At 54.4% G+C, this 17,159-nt stretch overlaps 1 protein-coding gene across 1 annotated transcript in view; it reads right to left on the reverse strand.

Annotated features, from left to right (window-relative positions):
• Positions 1-17,159, reverse strand: part of PDILT (protein disulfide isomerase like, testis expressed) — a 65,968-nt gene that overhangs the window by 36,407 nt on the left and 12,402 nt on the right. Inside the window, exons 2-3 of the mRNA XM_073645784.1 lie at positions 5,553-5,759; positions 4,617-4,750 (exon numbers count right to left, since the gene is read on the reverse strand). Coding sequence (XP_073501885.1) covers positions 4,617-4,750; positions 5,553-5,759 — 341 coding nt within the window. The remainder of the gene's footprint in view (positions 1-4,616; positions 4,751-5,552; positions 5,760-17,159) is intronic.

Consider the following 17,159-nt stretch of genomic DNA (forward strand, 5'->3'; position numbering starts at 1 on the left):
CTGTAACGGGGGTTGCTGCGTGCTCTCTATTGGTGCGGCCCAGTCCGAGTTGGGGCAGGTGTTCACCCAGGTAAACGCAGGGTTCCCCAGATCGGGAATCGGGAGGCATAGCAGGTCTCCTACAGTGGCAGTGGCTCGGGTCTCGGCCTCCGGAGCCAGAAGCTGCTCCCATACGATGGTGCCCGGGGACAGGGGTGCCGGCATAAGATCAAGGAGGGCTTTGGTGTGTCTCGTGCCCGGGAAAGGGGCTTCAGGCTTACCCGTTCCTGGGCTGCACAGGGCCTCCTGGGCTTCCTCCGCCTGGGCTGGGGCCTCTTTGGTCAGGCGCGACGGGCCCTGGTGGCAGGCCTGGATCTTTTGCAGCACCTCCTTACTCCATTCTGCGGCGGCCAGTCGTTGGGCCTCTTCGACCCTCCGGGTCAGATCCTGCGTTTCACCGCGGAGGAAGTCAGCCTCCTCCGCGGTCAAGTAGAGTCCCTCCATAGTGAGGGGGGTAGCAGCTGGTGGGCCAGCGACGGAGGACATCTCCTTTGCTGCTTCCATCTTTGCTGCTGGGTGCGGTCTGTTTCTCCTCCTTCTTTTGGGGCGGCTCCAGGGCGGCTGGCTGACGGGCACTCCTTGGGACGTCCTATCCGTCTTGACGGACACTACTATGCGGACTGTCTCTGCTGGAGGGGGCGGTCTGCACTTTTGGCGCCATTGGGGAGCCATGCCCACGATGGGAGGACTTTGGTTGCTGTTGTTTTTGCACATAATGGCTTCCGTTCTTCTTGGGCGGGCGCCACATTGAGTGTGAAAAGACAGTCTTTTTGTGAAAAGGCGCACAGTACCCGTCGGCAATGGGGATTATCCTTTTCCGTTGCTGTGGGCATGCAATCCTGCCGACTATGCCAAGTTGTGACGCCTCGCCCTCCCCATAGTTTAGGAGGCATTCCTGCACCCTCCCATTGCGTACATCCACTACCCCTCTAGCAGTCAAGAGTGTAGGCCTATGTTCCGAGCTAAGGGGCTCTACTACCGCCTGGTAGCTCCGTCCTTTGAGACCTATTGCTGCTCTACACAAAATCAGCATTTCACTCATCGGGGGAATCACAATGGGTACCGGGTCTGTCACCCGTACATTACCAATTTCACCACCTGTTAGCTTTACCTGTTGCTGGTACATAAGGGCTCGGATTTCTTTCTGCAGCACCCTTCTCTGCCCTGGTCTGGCAGTGTCAGCTATCTGTTGGAGCAAGAAAACAACTTCTCCCAAACAGTTACTAACAATTTTAGTGCCAAGTACCATATACAAGTTTGTATCATCAGGATTAGACTCTACTACAATTAGTCCCTGGTCCTTCAGTTCCACTCTTCCCACCTTTACTGCCACATCCTTAACCCTGACTAGGTTAAGGGGGAGGCCGTTTGATGCATAAATGGAAAGGTTTGGAGCTGGTGGGCTTAGGTCATCCATGGACCAGAACCTTTTGTAGAGGACGTCAGGCATGATGGTTACCTGAGATCCTGTGTCCAGCAAAGCGGATGTCGTCCAGCACAACGGACAGGAAAGGTCTTCCTCCCACGAACCTGCTGTACCAGTCTGTTGGGCCTGGGTGTCGGCCCTCGGCCCCAGGGTTTTCTCGTTTAAAGGACAGCTCTGGATGGTGTGACCTGACTTGTGGCAGCGGTGGCAGACAGGGTCCCTCGGTGGACGGCGTTAGTCGCTGATCCTCCCAGGGGGTGGCGTTGTCCTCTTTCTCCTTCTCATCCAGGGGAGATCGTCAGGGCTGTTGGCTAGCAGGATCCTTCCTTCCTCCTCCGGCTCCGTCCGCAGCTGCAGGGCACTCAGTACAGTGGTCAGGGTTTTGCTCAACTGACGCACTTCAGAGCACAGACTGTCCAGCTCACTAGGGGACGTTGCTGGAACCTTGGCTTCAGCAGCCACCGGGGAAAAGGTGGACACTGCAGGCACTGGGGTGGCCCCACCCTGGTAACTTTGGATAGCATTTGTTTCCAGGGGCTGCAGTCCTTTTATAGCGATGTCCTTAAGGGTGTCAAAGGTGGCATCTGGATGATCCAGGGACCACCAACGCACAGTCCTACTCTCCTCTTGAGACCTCAGTCCCCGGATAAACTGTTCCTTCAGCATTTTATTTTCAACATTGATGCTGGTTGGACTAACCTGTTTCAGAGCTCGCAGGGCCCCTTGTAAACACCAGGCATAGTCCCGAACATTGTTCTCCGGTTGCTGAGAGCAGTTGTAGAACCTCATCCGGAGGTCTGTCTCAGTACGATTCTCAAAGACAGTCTGTAACTTTTTAAAGATTGCGGACACTGACTCCTGGTCTGCGGCCGACCAGGTTTCTACTTCTCGCTCCTCAGTACCAGTCAATTGTCCCAATACAACAGCGGCTCTTTGCTTGCCTGTCATAGACTACATGTCCAGTATACCGCATATTTTCCTTTTAAATCCAGACAGGGTATCTGGTTTGCCGCTGTACTGGGGGAGCCACTTCGCTCCAGGGATGTACGGTAGGGCCATTGGTATGACAGGGGTTACAGGCCCTGCTGGTGGAGCGGCTGCTTCGGCCTGCTCGGCGCCGAGCTCGGGTTGGACATCAGGGCGGTTAACCGGTATCCCGGGGGTTGTGCTGCTCTTCGGACATTCTGGCGCCCCCCTAGCGAACCGTAGCCTACCTTCTTTTCTTTTCCTCCGGTAGGCCGCAGCTCCGCAGGTGACGGTCTTCTTCAGGACCTTGCGTCGCTTGCGTCCTACGTCAGAGCGTTCACTGGCGCTTCTTCCAGGACCTGGCGCTTCCTGGTTTGACGTCGAGGAATGGGGCGTGTCCGGGGCTTCGCGCGCTTTAGCAGGTACGCCTCTCAGTTTCCCGCGGTTACGCCCTTCTTCCCGCTCGGCGGCCCAACAATGGCGGCAATCTTCGCCACAGTTAAATACACAGTTTTTGATTAAAGGCGCACAGTACCCGGTGGCAACGGGCACAACACTCCGTCATTGCAGCGGGCACGGAATCCTGTTTGTGACGCCAGGAAGAGATGACGCGCCCAGGGGATGGGGACGACTCGGCGCCCCGGCCTTGCTGTTAGTTTTGGGGGATGCCCCGGTGGCCGGCTCCCGGGCCCGTACCCTGGGGTCACTCTTAAAAAGGGGGCAAGGAATGCATAATGGGGGGGAAAGGTGTATGGGATAGGAAAAGTTCGTGACGCCACCCGTGGAGTCTGGTGAGGATCACCAGCGCTGATACAGTCCTCTGAGGCCAGTGGTCAGGCAGCTTAGTTGGTGCGGCTCCCCACAGGTGGAGCGGGGCCTCAGGGCAGCGTAGGAGAAGGGATGCAGGACCGATGGGACCGAGCCGGGTCAGAAGAAGAATAGGCACACTCACAACAGTTCACTTCAGTACCTTTACTGGTGGTGTTTCAGGCACGATCCAGGGCACTGTAGGGTGAAGGGTGCATTTCAGGACTCTCCCCAGTGAGCGGGTGTGGGGCCTCCTGTTTCTTGCCTTTTCCTGTTGAGTTTATGACCTGCCTGGAGCTAGGCCTAACTTGATCTCTGTCTTGCACCTGATGACCTGGTGGTAGGGCCTTCTGTTGGAGATCACACTCCCTGGTCTCTTGGGCCTCAGTGACTCCTGACCCTGGTATTACGGTCAGCTTTTGGTATTTCTGGGACATGTAGTTCGCCAGGGGTTCCGGTTGTTTCTGCTGGTCCTAGAGATCCCTGCAGACACGGACCAGGTGTCCGGTATATGGTCTTGGGGTGAGCTGCCTAAGCTCCTCTGCCCCCTATGTAGCTCGCTTACTCCACTTGCCTTCGGCCGCGCTCTGGGCCCTCACTAGGCTTCACACTGGCAGTAGGCCTCGCTACTCTTCACCGCTCTTATGGCGTCGGCACGCCTTAGGCTCACTAACCTGAGCTCAATGAGTCTGGACTGTGCTCCACTGCAGGATGGCTTCTGCAGGAGCTCCTCTCAACAGGCTTCCTTCTACAGACTGGATCCTCACAGACTGGAACTAGCTCTGTCCCAGAGGAAACTGTTCTCCAGACTAACTGCCTAGCTCCACCTTCCCTATTTATATCCCTATCCGGGCTCCCTCTGCTGGTCTGAGGTGGAAGGTGGAGGTGTGTGAATGCTGTGAGGGCCTCTTGTGGAGGAATCCGTCCATGCACCCCTCTAGGATCTGTGGCACTAATGCACAGCAGGACGCCACATATATATCAGGATGAGGCCCAGGCAGGATAATGGACATATATACCAGGATGAGGAATATATATACCAGGATGGGGCCCAGGACAATGGACATGTATACCAGGATGGGGGATATATATACCAGGATGGGACCCAGGATAAGGGACATATATATAAAAATGGGGGATATATACCAGGATTGGGCCAGGAAGGGGAACATATATACCAGGAAAGAGGACATATATATATATACACCAGGATGGGGGGCCAGTTCAAATCTTGCACCGGGGCCCACCGGACTCTAGCCACGCCACTGATTGTGGATGATATTTTACTGAGCGTCTACTGCCAATCTACTGTAAAACTTGCAGTGTGTCATGTTGTGGATTTAATCCTTTGCAGTGCATATTTATATATGTTCGTTACCTTCAGAAATCCAACCACACAGACTTTATGTGACTGAATGAAGGTCTCATAGTGGTCTGTGCTGTTTATTAACGTTGAACTAGGTCCCATCCGTCTGTTTATCCACGTCACGAAGGCAGAGGCTGTTCTAACGCCTACAACCAAAAGGAAAACATAATAAGAATGAGGTTGGCCCATGAACAACATTTATTACCTACACACAGAAGAGGGAAACGTAGGTCCTGCATTCCCATCCGAATAGATGTGGGCACACATGCAAGCTACTACTCTACTACATGTCCATGAAACTGACAGAGAGAGATGTACTCCCCATTGAATGGAGTGGTAGTGCGGACCACCGCTCAATTCCAACTGGGGACATGAGACCCCAGCTCTTGTGATTAGTGGCCGTCCCGATGATGGGACCCCACAGCGAACATACATTTATCACTTATGCTGTAGAAAGGTGATAAATTTTATTCATGGGTTAATCCTTTCAACTCTTGGCATACAATGATTATTTATCAGATCAGAAGGTGGTCTTGCACTCCCACTCATCAGCTGTCTGCAGCTCCTGTTGTGGCAGCATGTACAAAGTGTATACAGCCGGAACATGATGGCTCTGTATAGTGCCATTCACTGTATAGTTTCCCATTCACATCAAAAGGAGGTGAACTGCAGTACCTGGAAATGGCCACTACATGGTGTATGGAGCTGGGCTGTACCAATTGTGTAGATCCAGCTGTAAACAGCTGATCAAAGGGGATGACCAGTGTTGGACCCCAACTGATAACCTATTTTATGGTCATCAATATGTAAGTTCTGAACAACTCCTTTAACTATATCTAGATAACTGGTATTATTTGCGTTATAATATGCAGACGATCTCCTTATCTGAACTCCATGATGGCCCCTGAAGGCTAGTCCTCTACAGTATATGCCAAGTTACTCACATACCTTTGCACTCCGTTGGATTCTTTCTATCGCCATTGACAAAAAGTTTAAAAGTCGGAAACTCCTTAATTTCAAATTCTTTCCCAAGACTCTTCTCCACAGTGATGTCCACTTGACCAAACCTTATATCTGCCGTTTCTTCTTTGAGATGTGCTGCAGCTATAGAGAACTCTTCCTTCACTGTCTGTGAAGGTGCAGACAGAGCAACGTCTAAAATACAGCAATGAAATAGTTAACTTCTTATAGTAAACTGGGATTACTAAAATGTAAAACTGTAGTTAATCCCCCCCCCTCCGCCTGGACTGTACTGGTATATATGTAGCACCCTGAGGATTCGGCTGCTACAGGGGTATTGCACCTCAACCCAGAGGTGTGATATTCCACTCCCGGGTAAGGATGGAGTGTGGAACTGAGCTCGGTAGGCTGCATGCACTACACACATCCCATTTCCGAGGAACAGGCCGACGGTACTCCCACTTAGAAATGTGCAGGTACGACCGAGTCTGTTCCTGGCTGGAGTGGGAGGGGGGTGGTACATCCCAGTAGTGTAGGGGCAGATAGGGGGAGCAGCCTGGGTAAAGTTAGGAGCTCATTGGGTGCTGGTCACCTGAGCTCACACATAGAGGGAGTATTTAAGGTGGGCACCATCTAAGATCAGGGTCAGTCTGTCAGAGTGGAGTCAGTCTGTCAGAGTGGAGTCAGTCTGCGAGAAGTCAGAGGAGCAGAGCAGAAGAGCAGAGCAGCCCCAGAGCAAGAGTGAGAGAGGAGAGCCAGAAAGACCCAGAGGGGGAGACAGAAAGGAACTCTGAGAACCCAAGTACAACCCCAGGGTGAAGAGTTGGCAATAGGGTACCAGATCCCAAACTGGTGGGGGCTAAAGCATACCTCAGCCAGAGACCGGAGGCCGTGGGCAGGATCTGCCACGGCCACCCACCACATCCACCCTGAAGGCAAACCACGTGTAGGGTCAGGGAACCCAAGGCCAAGGGTCTCCCAACAGAAGGCCCGAGGGAGCTGGACCTAGGTGGATCCCTGGTGGGGACGGCCAGAAGGAAGGACAAGAAGGAGGGCTCAGGGACACGCTCCGGACTTGCTTGGGGGTTGGCTGAATCCAGGACCTGGTGGACGCAGCACGGCTCGGGTGGTCACTGAAGGCCGGAGTGACCGGAATATCTGCAGTAAGTAAACACCCTGAACTGCACAACCCGACTCTGTCTTTACTTATCATCTACGCTGCACCACCACAACCCCCATCCTCTGCACCTGACCCCCTGAGGCCATACCCCTCCCGTTGGGGGTTATACTATCTAAAGCTGCATCAACACCATCAGCCTCAGCGGACCCTGCTGCAGCGGCGGCCGTAGTGACCGCAATCCAACGGGTGGCGTAGTCGACATAACGAACTTTGTAACATCTGTAGGACTGCCACATACTCTGAGCTTGACACCCTGGGCACGGACCGGGTCACAGCCACTCGGAGACTACAACCCCCATCTGATCCGGCTCCGGGTATTCCCCTAAAGAATATGGCCCAGGGGGTGCGTCAACTTTGGCGTAGTCGGCAGGATAACGTGCCCGCAACACCCGGGTACTGCGTGCCTGAAGAAAAGAACAAGTTTACCTCAAAAAGAAGTCTCCCGCCGGTCCCGGAGGGTCCCCGCCATCGGACTCCATCACAGATCGATTCCCGCCGGTTGTCCGCCATTAACAGCTTTTTCCCGCCATCTGCAGAGTTTCCCGCCACTGGGAGACGATTCCCGCCATTTCCAAAGGTTTCCCGCCTTGTCAGAGCGGACGCCATTATGGGCGTACCAGAGGATGGCAAGAGGCCGCCTCCCATCGTGGGCCAGGACCGAAAATGGCGCCAAAAGTGGAAACCGCCCCCACCAACAGAGACTGTGATGCTAGAGGTGTCTGTCAGCGTGAAAGAACTGCCCCTGGAGCTGACAATCACCAAGTGGCCCCGGGACCGCCCTCGAAGTGGGAGGACTGAGAACAAGAGAGCAAAGATGGGTGTCGCCTGGAGCAGTCTGGAGAGAGCGCACCCGGAGACAAGAAGCCTAGAGCTGAGTCCAGAAGAAGCTTACCCGGAGATGGAAGAAGAGCAGAGCAGCACCGGCCCGCTGGCCAGGAGCCTGCTGGAGACAACGAGAGGAGAGCAGAGCAACACCGACCCGTTGGTCAGGAGCCTGCTAGAAGCAACGACCCCACTAGGCTTAGTGGAGGTCTTGGCACAGCTCCCCCGAGATCGGGAGTGTGCACAGACTGCGCTGGAGGGCCTCGCACGGAGGATGGCCCGGGTGCAGCGAGAGACGTTGGCGGAGTGGAGCCGTGAGATGGCCCAGCAGACAAGAACCAGTCAGCGGAGCACGCCACCCGAGATGAGGAGACAGACCGCCTCTGAGGATGGCGCAGGAGGACTGAAGGCCGGAGACGGCGCCGAGAAGGGAGCCGAACGAAAGGAGGCAGGTAAAGGGGACGTCTCTACCCCAAACCGGGAAACCGCGTACCTGCCCCAGCTCCCCGTCGCAGAGCCCGAAGTACCCCCTGCCGTGCCCGTAACCGCAACGTCACCGCCACAGACTAGGCCTCAACCGGAAGCCGCAGCCGCGACCCCTGTGACGTCACACGCCTCGACCCCGAGCGTGACCAAGCAGGAAGTACCACCAGCCTGGTCGTAAGGCCTAGTACCCCCGGGCGCCGCAATACCAACAGCGCCCCCTACCTCCGCGGAGCCACCGGCCTGGTCGCAGGGCCAAGTAGCCCAGGGCGCCGCCGTCCTTACGGTGCCCTTCACTTTTCAGGTGCCCCAGGCCTGGCCGCAAGGCCTGGGCAACCCGGGCGCCACCACCACCGCGCCCATAAAACCAAGAGTGCCGCATCTGGGAGAAGATTTGTTCGCCCAACATACGTGCCCGGATGGGCAGCCCTTTATATGGCCACCGGAGTTTAACCATCCCCGACTCCGGAAAGAGAGACCCCTAGATGAACCCCTGATCCCGGCTCCAAAGCCCGTAAAGAGGATCTCGCCCCCGCTAGCAGAAGCGCAGTTTGAGTGGGACCCCACCGGAGAAGATCTCATGGGGTTCACTCAGGAGACTCGGGCGGCCGCAGCAGAGCGTGCAGAGTGCTGCCGGCAGCAGCTCGAGGTCTTCGAGAGGGAGCGGAGAGAGAGGCGGGTCCGGGAACAACAAGCCCAAATAAAGAGCGCGGAGCAGAAGAGCCGGGCCAGGAGGAGTCCCCGTGCAGCTCATGGTCCCCCTTCCACCGGGACTGTGATCAAGTTCAATATGCAGCACGGGTGGGGCTTCATCCGAGATCACCGCACCCCAGGCGACGTCTTCGTGACCAGGAGAGACGTTGAGTCCCACCTACCGGAGGGACACAGAGGACGTGACCTGTATATAGGGGACGAGGTCACCTTCACCCGGCACAAGTGTGCCAAAGGACCCTACGCCCTCCATGTGCATCGCCTGACGGAGGAGGAGCTGCGGTGTGAGGAGGAGCAAGAGGACCCGGACGGGTCTGAAGTTAAAGGTAACCACAAAGAAAGAGCAGGAGGACGTCGTCGTTGAGTACAGCAGAGTACAAGCTGTATATAGTTGCCCGTCGGGGCACAGTGAACCGTTGCTGCTATTATAGTCCCCGTTGGGACCAGAGAATTGAACTGTTACCCGTATTTCCCTTAATCCCTCTGACCGAGGACTGAGAGCGGTCATCCCTTTCCTAAATACCTGGCCGAGGACTGAGAGCGGCCATATCCCCTTGTAAATAGTTGCGCTTCCTAAAGCGCCCCCCTTCCGGTTTTATAGGAAGACCAATTTTCTAGAGAAACTGTTGCACTTTTCCCGGGCACACGTTGCACAGTGTCCGGAGGAGGAGTTAGAAGCAAGAAACGACTACGAGAATGTTATTTATGAAAAAAAAAGTTTTTATTGCTGATATATATGTTTTATATGTTTTTATTATGTTGTTTATGCAAAAGTTGTATGTTTTGGTGTTGTTTTATATCTTACAGCCCGAGGACGTGCTGTGATTTACCAGGGGGGAATGTAGCACCCTGAGGATTCGGCTGCTACAGGGGTATTGCACCTCAACCCAGAGGTGTGATATTCCACTCCCGGGTAAGGATGGAGTGTGGAACTGAGCTCAGAAAGCTGCATGCACTACACACATCCCATTTCCGAGGAACAGACCAACAGTACTCCCACTTAGAAATGTGCAGGTACGACCGAGTCTGTTCCTGGCTGGAGTGGGAGGGGGGTGGTACATCCCAGTAGTGTAGGGGCAGATAGGGGGAGCAGCCTGGGTAAAGTTAGGAGCTCATTGGGTGCTGGTCACCTGAGCTCACACATAGAGGGAGTATTTAAGGTGGGCACCATCTAAGATCAGGGTCAGTCTGTCAGAGTGGAGTCAGTCTGTCAGAGTGGAGTCAGTCTGCGAGAAGTCAGAGGAGCAGAGCAGAAGAGCAGAGCAGCCCCAGAGCAAGAGTGAGAGAGGAGAGCCAGAAAGACCCAGAGGGGGAGACAGAAAGGAACTCTGAGAACCCAAGTACAACCCCAGGGTGAAGAGTTGGCAATAGGGTACCGGATCCCAAACTGGTGGGGGCTAAAGCATACCTCAGCCAGAGACCGGAGGCCGTGGGCAGGATCTGCCACGGCCACCCACCACATCCACCCTGAAGGCAAACCACGTGTAGGGTCAGGGAACCCAAGGCCAAGGGTCTCCCAACAGAAGGCCCGAGGGAGCTGGACCTAGGTGGATCCCTGGTGGGGACGGCCAGAAGGAAGGACAAGAAGGAGGGCTCAGGGACACGCTCCGGACTTGCTTGGGGGTTGGCTGAATCCAGGACCTGGTGGACGCAGCACGGCTCGGGTGGTCACTGAAGGCCGGAGTGACCGGAATATCTGCAGTAAGTAAACACCCTGAACTGCACAACCCGACTCTGTCTTTACTTATCATCTACGCTGCACCACCACAACCCCCATCCTCTGCACCTGACCCCCTGAGGCCATACCCCTCCCGTTGGGGGTTATACTATCTAAAGCTGCATCAACACCATCAGCCTCAGCGGACCCTGCTGCAGCGGCGGCCGTAGTGACCGCAATCCAACGGGTGGCGTAGTCGACATAACGAACTTTGTAACATCTGTAGGACTGCCACATACTCTGAGCTTGACACCCTGGGCACGGACCGGGTCACAGCCACTCGGAGACTACAACCCCCATCTGATCCGGCTCCGGGTATTCCCCTAAAGAATATGGCCCAGGGGGTGCGTCATATACATGTGTATGTGCAGTGTGTGTACACACATGTGTATGTGCAGTGTGTGTATACACATGTGTATGTGCAGTGTGTGCATACACATGTGTATGTGCAGTGTGTGTATACACATGTGTATGTGCAGTGTGTGTACACACATGTGTATGTGCAGTGTGTGTACACACATGTGTATGTGCAGTGTGTGTGTATACATGTGTATGTGCAGTGTGTGTATACACATGTGTATGTGCAGTGTGTGTATACACATGTGTATGTGCAGTGTGTGTATACACATGTGTATGTGCAGTGTGTGCATACACATGTGTATGTGCAGTGTGTGCATACACATGTGTATGTGCAGTGTGTGCATACACATGTGTATGTGCAGTGTGTGCATACACATGTGTATGTGCAGTGTGTGCATACACATGTGTATGTGCAGTGTGTGTATACACATGTGTATGTGCAGTGTGTGTATACACATGTGTATGTGCAGTGTGTGTATACACATGTGTATGTGCTGTGTGTGTGTACACATGTGTATGTGCAGTGTGTGTATATGTGTCACCCTGGCCTGGATGCCACAAATGTTTAATAAAGCTGTGTCTGAGAGCAGGGGGGAGGTTCCCTAGTTAGGGACCATTAGCATGCAGCACCTCCTGTCCCAGGCCAGTAGGGGGAGCAGGCTGCCCCTATAAAAGCTGGAACTGGGGGCAGGGTTAGAGAGAGCTGGACGACCTGTCTCTGAAGTGAGAGGCATCCCAGAGAAGGGAGAGTCAGTTCAGCTGTAGCGTAGCTGAGGAGGTCGTGTGGCAGTAGAGGAGCCACAAGCTAGGGACGGAAGGCGAGGTGAGCCTGTCCTGGCTGAGAGAGAAACTGTTCTACCGGACTTTGGTGTCCGAGGCTGTTAGGATTCCAAGTCCTACAGCAAATAACCAGACCGCAGGGGATTGTATGTCCCTTGGCCTAAGAAGCCCGGAGGTTCCACCACAGCAGAAGGGACCAGCAGAGCTGCACCAGGCCAAGAGTAGAAAGGGACCCAAGTTGCAAGCCATATGGGCGAGAAGACACAGCAAGCTCAGGAACGTGGGCTATTACACCACGAGGAGGAAAATAGCCAGGAAGAGCGCAGAGAGCACGGTAGGCCTACACCCTCACCCTGACCAGAAGGGCTTCCCACTTGTTCTCAGACATCCAGGCCCCCATCCTAGCCGGGACTGTTTTTGGGTCATTTCACCTGTTCAAATAAAGACCCTGAACTGTTTAAGAGGCCTCTGTTTCCTGGCTATTGCGGTCGGAATCATCCCCTCCATCATCCACTCACTCTGCCCTGGGGCTACACTCCTCCCGTGGGGAGTTATACTACTCCGTGCTGCACAATTACATCTGCCCCAGCGGTCTGCACTGCAGCGGCGGTTATCCCTGACCGCAATCCACGGGTGGCATAGTCGGAACTTCCTATACATATAACAAAATACAGTTCCCCTTTAAGCCTGACACCCTGAGCACGGGACCGGGTCGCCACTACTACTCCCCATCCGCATCCAGAGGACCGGCCCTGAGTATCCCACGGCCCAGGGGGTGAGTCATATACACATGTTTATGTGCAGTGTGTGTGCGTGTGTACACAAGTGTATGTGCAGTGTGTGTGCGTGTATACACAAGTGTATGTGCAGTGTGTGTGCGTGTATACACAAGTGTATGTGCAGTGTGTGTGTGTGTGTAAATGTAGAACGAGTAAAAAAGCTTGTAAAAGAACTTCAACATGACGTTTCAAGGATGGAGCGAGACTGCCATCTACTGGCCAGAGACAGTCAAGCAGAACCAAAATATACAAAGGAAGGGAGGGCAGATTCAGAGGCTGGACCCGATCAGGTGACTTCCAGGAAGGAGTTCAGAGAGATAAGAGGCCAGCGCGCCAAACCTGAGGGGTCTTTGGCGCCAAGCAGCAGAGAGGAGCAGACGTGCTCCCTGCGTCCTGAGAAACCCCACGTGACAGGCCAAATCCAGAGGCCTGAGAGGTGCTCCAGCCGGGCACCGGTAAAAGAGCTCCGGATCCCTCACAGTTGTGACTCGAGTGCTGTGCCTGCTGAGGATACTAGGAACCTGATCGCGGTGCTGAGGGAGTTCGCGGAACCCGACGTCGGCCTCCGACAGACGAGGCCTGGACCCCCCTATCCAAGGCTCGAGAGACTGCCCCCAACAGCCAAGCAGAGAGGAGCTGCATACGTGAGCAGGGCCGTCACTTCCACTGCTCACCCACGGTACCGGGGACAATTGGGTTTAAGTACTCAGGTTGGGAGGGGGACGGTTGGGGCTAAAGTAGCACAACGTGATTTAATTGAATTCATCCGGAAAGAGACTCACGGCCTAGCGGGAATAACCGGTGACCCCCGCTAGGGCCAAATTCACGGTTAAAGAACTTGTGTGGTGCTTCTCATGCTTGAGGGCATCACCTTACTTTAAGAGACTGCGCCTTATTTTAAGAGACTGCGCCTAACTTTGAGAAATTTCGTATTTTTCTGATATTTCAAACCACTGTTCATTGCCCTTGTTGCTAATCCCTTGTTTCAGTATACCTGTTGTATAAAACTGTTTACAAACATCTCTGACTGTTCTTGCCTTGTGTCTCTGTGCGTTGCATTCCGGTACCTGCATTACATTTGGCGTAGTCGGCAGGATGCAACATTCAGACGCAGAGATGGCGGATCAGTCTGTGGCTGGGTCTGGCCGGAGCCATATACCCCTGGGGGCTATGCTCAGCCATCTTCCCAAGTTTACAGGGGATGGCATGTCACTTTGGGACTGGGCAGAAAGACTGAGAAGTATGCTACGTATGTATCCCCTTGACTCTCTAGCCCAGGCGGAGCTGGCCCTCCTAACCCTTGATGGAGAGGCCCGACAGACTGTGATGTACCGCCCACCTGGGTACCGTGACACCGTGGATAAAGTGATAAAAATTCTAGAGGACATGCACGGTGACACTACAGATTTGGGACACTTGCGCTTACGGTTGTTTCAGCGGGTCCAAGGGGAAAATGAGACAGTAAATCAGTATGTTAATGCATTACAGGAAGTGACGGCCCATATCACTAAGAAAACTCGAGATGGGAACCGAGGACTGGGACCATTGGATGAGGTGTTGCGTGACCAACTGATTGCTGGCTTGAAAGACCCTTCCCTGAGGCAGATCCTGAAGGAGCGGCTGCGATTGAGCCCTGATATGGGCTTCCTGGAGGTAGGGGCTGAAGCTAGAGTCCAGGAGAGAGAAGTTCCTGTTCTCAAAGCCACAGTTAGAAGTCATGAGGCAATTGCTCCTGGATTCACCAACCAAGAGCCTGATTGGGTACGGGAAATTCGTCAGGAAATTCGAGACATTCGGGGTGAGCTGAATTCTATTAGGAAGACTCCTACTGCCCCCTTGCCGACGGACCGTACTGCTCAACGCGGACGGAGACCAGAACGAGAAAGACGTTCCTATCCGGCCCCAGCACGACATGTACCCGACCTATCGGCAGAACGAGGACCGGAGTGCTGGACCTGCGGAGGTAGGGGGCATATCTCCAAAGACTGTCCCAACCGAGAAAGGAGGAGGAGGGGACAGCCGTTAAACTATAATGCCCCACAGTTGTGGAGCATACCGTGGGGTCTCGAGCTTCAGAGAGTAGAAGAGGGAGCTCTGAAGACATTGTCTCCGAGAGGCCCATTATCTGGGCTGAATTCAATGGGCAGCGGATCCGCTGTTTGATGGACACCGGGTCTCAAGTGACCACTATGCCTGAGACGTACTTCCAAAGTCACTTTCCTGAAGTCGCTCGTTCCTGCCGGGAACCCACTGTCAAACTGGTGGCGGCTAATCAACTACCTATCCCAGTAGCGGGAGTAGTATGGATGTCCGTGCGGGCATGTGGAAAGGACCTCGGTCGAAAAGGGATTGTACTGACCACCGGGCCCGGAGGCGATGGGCCCATTGTAACCCTGGGCATGAATGTGCTGAAAGAAGTCGGACAGTTCCTGGCTGAGGGCTGTAGCAAAAACAACTGGACCCGCGCCACTTGAGACCCAGCTAACAAGAGAGTGTTCCAGCACCTCGTGCGGGTCAGTCAGATTCAAAAGTTGCCCACTACCTCCCAGTACCTTGGTAAGGTATCGATACCGCCCGAAGCCACAATGACACTGCCGGTGGGACAGACTGTACTCACTTTGCCGGTGCTGGCACATGTGTCCTTAGAGGGCGTGGACATTCAAGTTGAACCAATGGAGGGAGAAGAAGCGCCCTCTGGACTCCTGATTGCTCGAACTCTGGCCACCGTGCGGCACGGTCGAGTACCCGTGCGCTGCATCAATTTAAGTGGCACCAGTTTACAGTTGTTGCCCCGACAAGAGGTGGCGCGAGTGTGCGTAATGCCGGAGGCCCTTACTAGAGCTGACGCTATAGGGCTGGCACCTGTGGAAGGAAAACCATGGACCCTAGAGGTGTCTCTCAATAGCCAGGAACATGGAAGAGAACCGTTGGCTGGACGCCACCTCCTGGAAGAAATGGAAGCTAACCTGACTGAGTTTTCTGCTGGACAAGTAAGGCAGATCGAACAACTTCTACAGCGATATCAGGGAGTGTTTGCACCACATGAAGATGATTTCGGGTGCACTCGGGACATTCAGCACGAAATACCCACCGGAAATACTGCTCCCATCCGAGAGAGATATCGGCAGATCCTGCCTCAAATGTACCAGGAGGTGAAAGAGCTGTTGGCCCACATGTTGCGGAACGGTGTGATCCGTGACAGCCAGAGCCCCTGGGCCACTCCGATCGTGCTGGTCCGAAAGAAGGACGGTACCCTGAGATTCTGCGTAGACTATCGGAAGCTGAATGCCTGTACAGTACGGGACTCCTATCCACTCCCCCGAATTGAAGAGTCTCTATCTGCACTAGGGAGCGCCAAATTCTTCTCCTCCCTCGACCTGGCCAGTGGCTATTGGCAGGTCCCAGTAGCTGAGAAGGATCGTCCGAAGACAGCTTTTGTTCTCCCTATGGGCCTGTTTGAGTTCAATCGAATGCCGTTCGGACTAACAAATGCGCCAGGAACCTTCCAAAGGCTGATGGAGAGATGCTTGGGGGACCTCAACTTTGAAGCCACTTTAATATATCTGGACGATATAATTATCTATTCCGCAATGTTTGAGGATCATCTCCGCCGATTGGAACAAGTGTTAGAACGGCTACAAAGGCACGGCCTGAAAATTAAGCCTCGTAAGTGTCGTCTCTTCAAACGAGAAATTGAATATCTGGGGCACACTGTGTCCAGTGCAGGGGTGCACCCCACTGCGGAGAAAGTAGCTGCCGTGCAGAAGTGGCCCACGCCCGCCAATCTAAGGGAACTAAGGGCATTCCTGGGGCTCGCTGGATAGTACCGCAGATTCATTAAAGACTTCGCTAAGATTGCGAACCCGCTCAATGAATTGCTGAGAGGAACAGCCGGGGGAGCCAAGCGGCAGCCCATTCAGTGGGGCCCACGACAAGAAGAGGCATTCCGAGCATTGAAAATGGCGCTAACAGATGCCCCGATTCTGGCCTACGCTGACTTTTCGCAGCCATTCATGTTGTACACTGATGGAAGCTTGCATGGGCTGGGAGCAGTGCTGGCTCAAGTACAAGGAGGGAAAGAGCGAGTGATACCGTATGCCAGCAGGTCACTCCGAGATACGGAGAAGAATCCGGACAACTACAGTTCGTTTAAGCTGGAGCTACTGGCACTGGTGTGGGCCATGACCGAGAAGTTTGCTGAGTACCTGTCAGGGTCAGAAGTGCAAGTGCGGACAGATAACAACCCTTTGGCCCACTTGGAGAACGCCAAACTGGGCGCGTTAGAACAGCGGTGGGTCGCAAGGATGTCCAAATTCCAGTATAAAATCGCCTATCGGTCCAAGGCCCTGAACACACATGCAGATGCCCTGTCCCGGGTCACTCAGGCGGGGCCGAAGAAGGACAGAGATGAGGAGCTCGAAGGCGACGAGATCCCGGATTTCAGCCAGTTCACCGCTGCTGTGGTCGACGCCCAAGAGACCAGAGGGGAGCCGAGGCCCACTCAGATTCTAGGCCGTTCAAGAGACGAATGGATACATCTGCAGCAATCCGACCCGGAGCTAGCAAAGTTGAGAGAATGGGTCGCCCTTAATCAGAGACCCGACCAGGAAACCAGAGCCGCTTCACTTCCAACTACCCTACAAATCCTAGGCCAGTGGGAGAGGCTCCTCCTGAAGGACGGCTTGCTATGCCGAAGAATCCAGCTGCCTCGAGAGTTTGATGTTACCTGGCAAGTGGTAGTTCCAGGAGCGCTAGTAACACAG

The sequence above is a fragment of the Phyllobates terribilis genome, unplaced genomic scaffold (genome assembly GCF_046119375.1).
Source record: "Phyllobates terribilis strain yellow unplaced genomic scaffold, ASM4611937v1 Scaffold_9__5_contigs__length_417890890, whole genome shotgun sequence".
Classification (NCBI taxonomy): Eukaryota; Metazoa; Chordata; class Amphibia; order Anura; family Dendrobatidae; genus Phyllobates; species Phyllobates terribilis.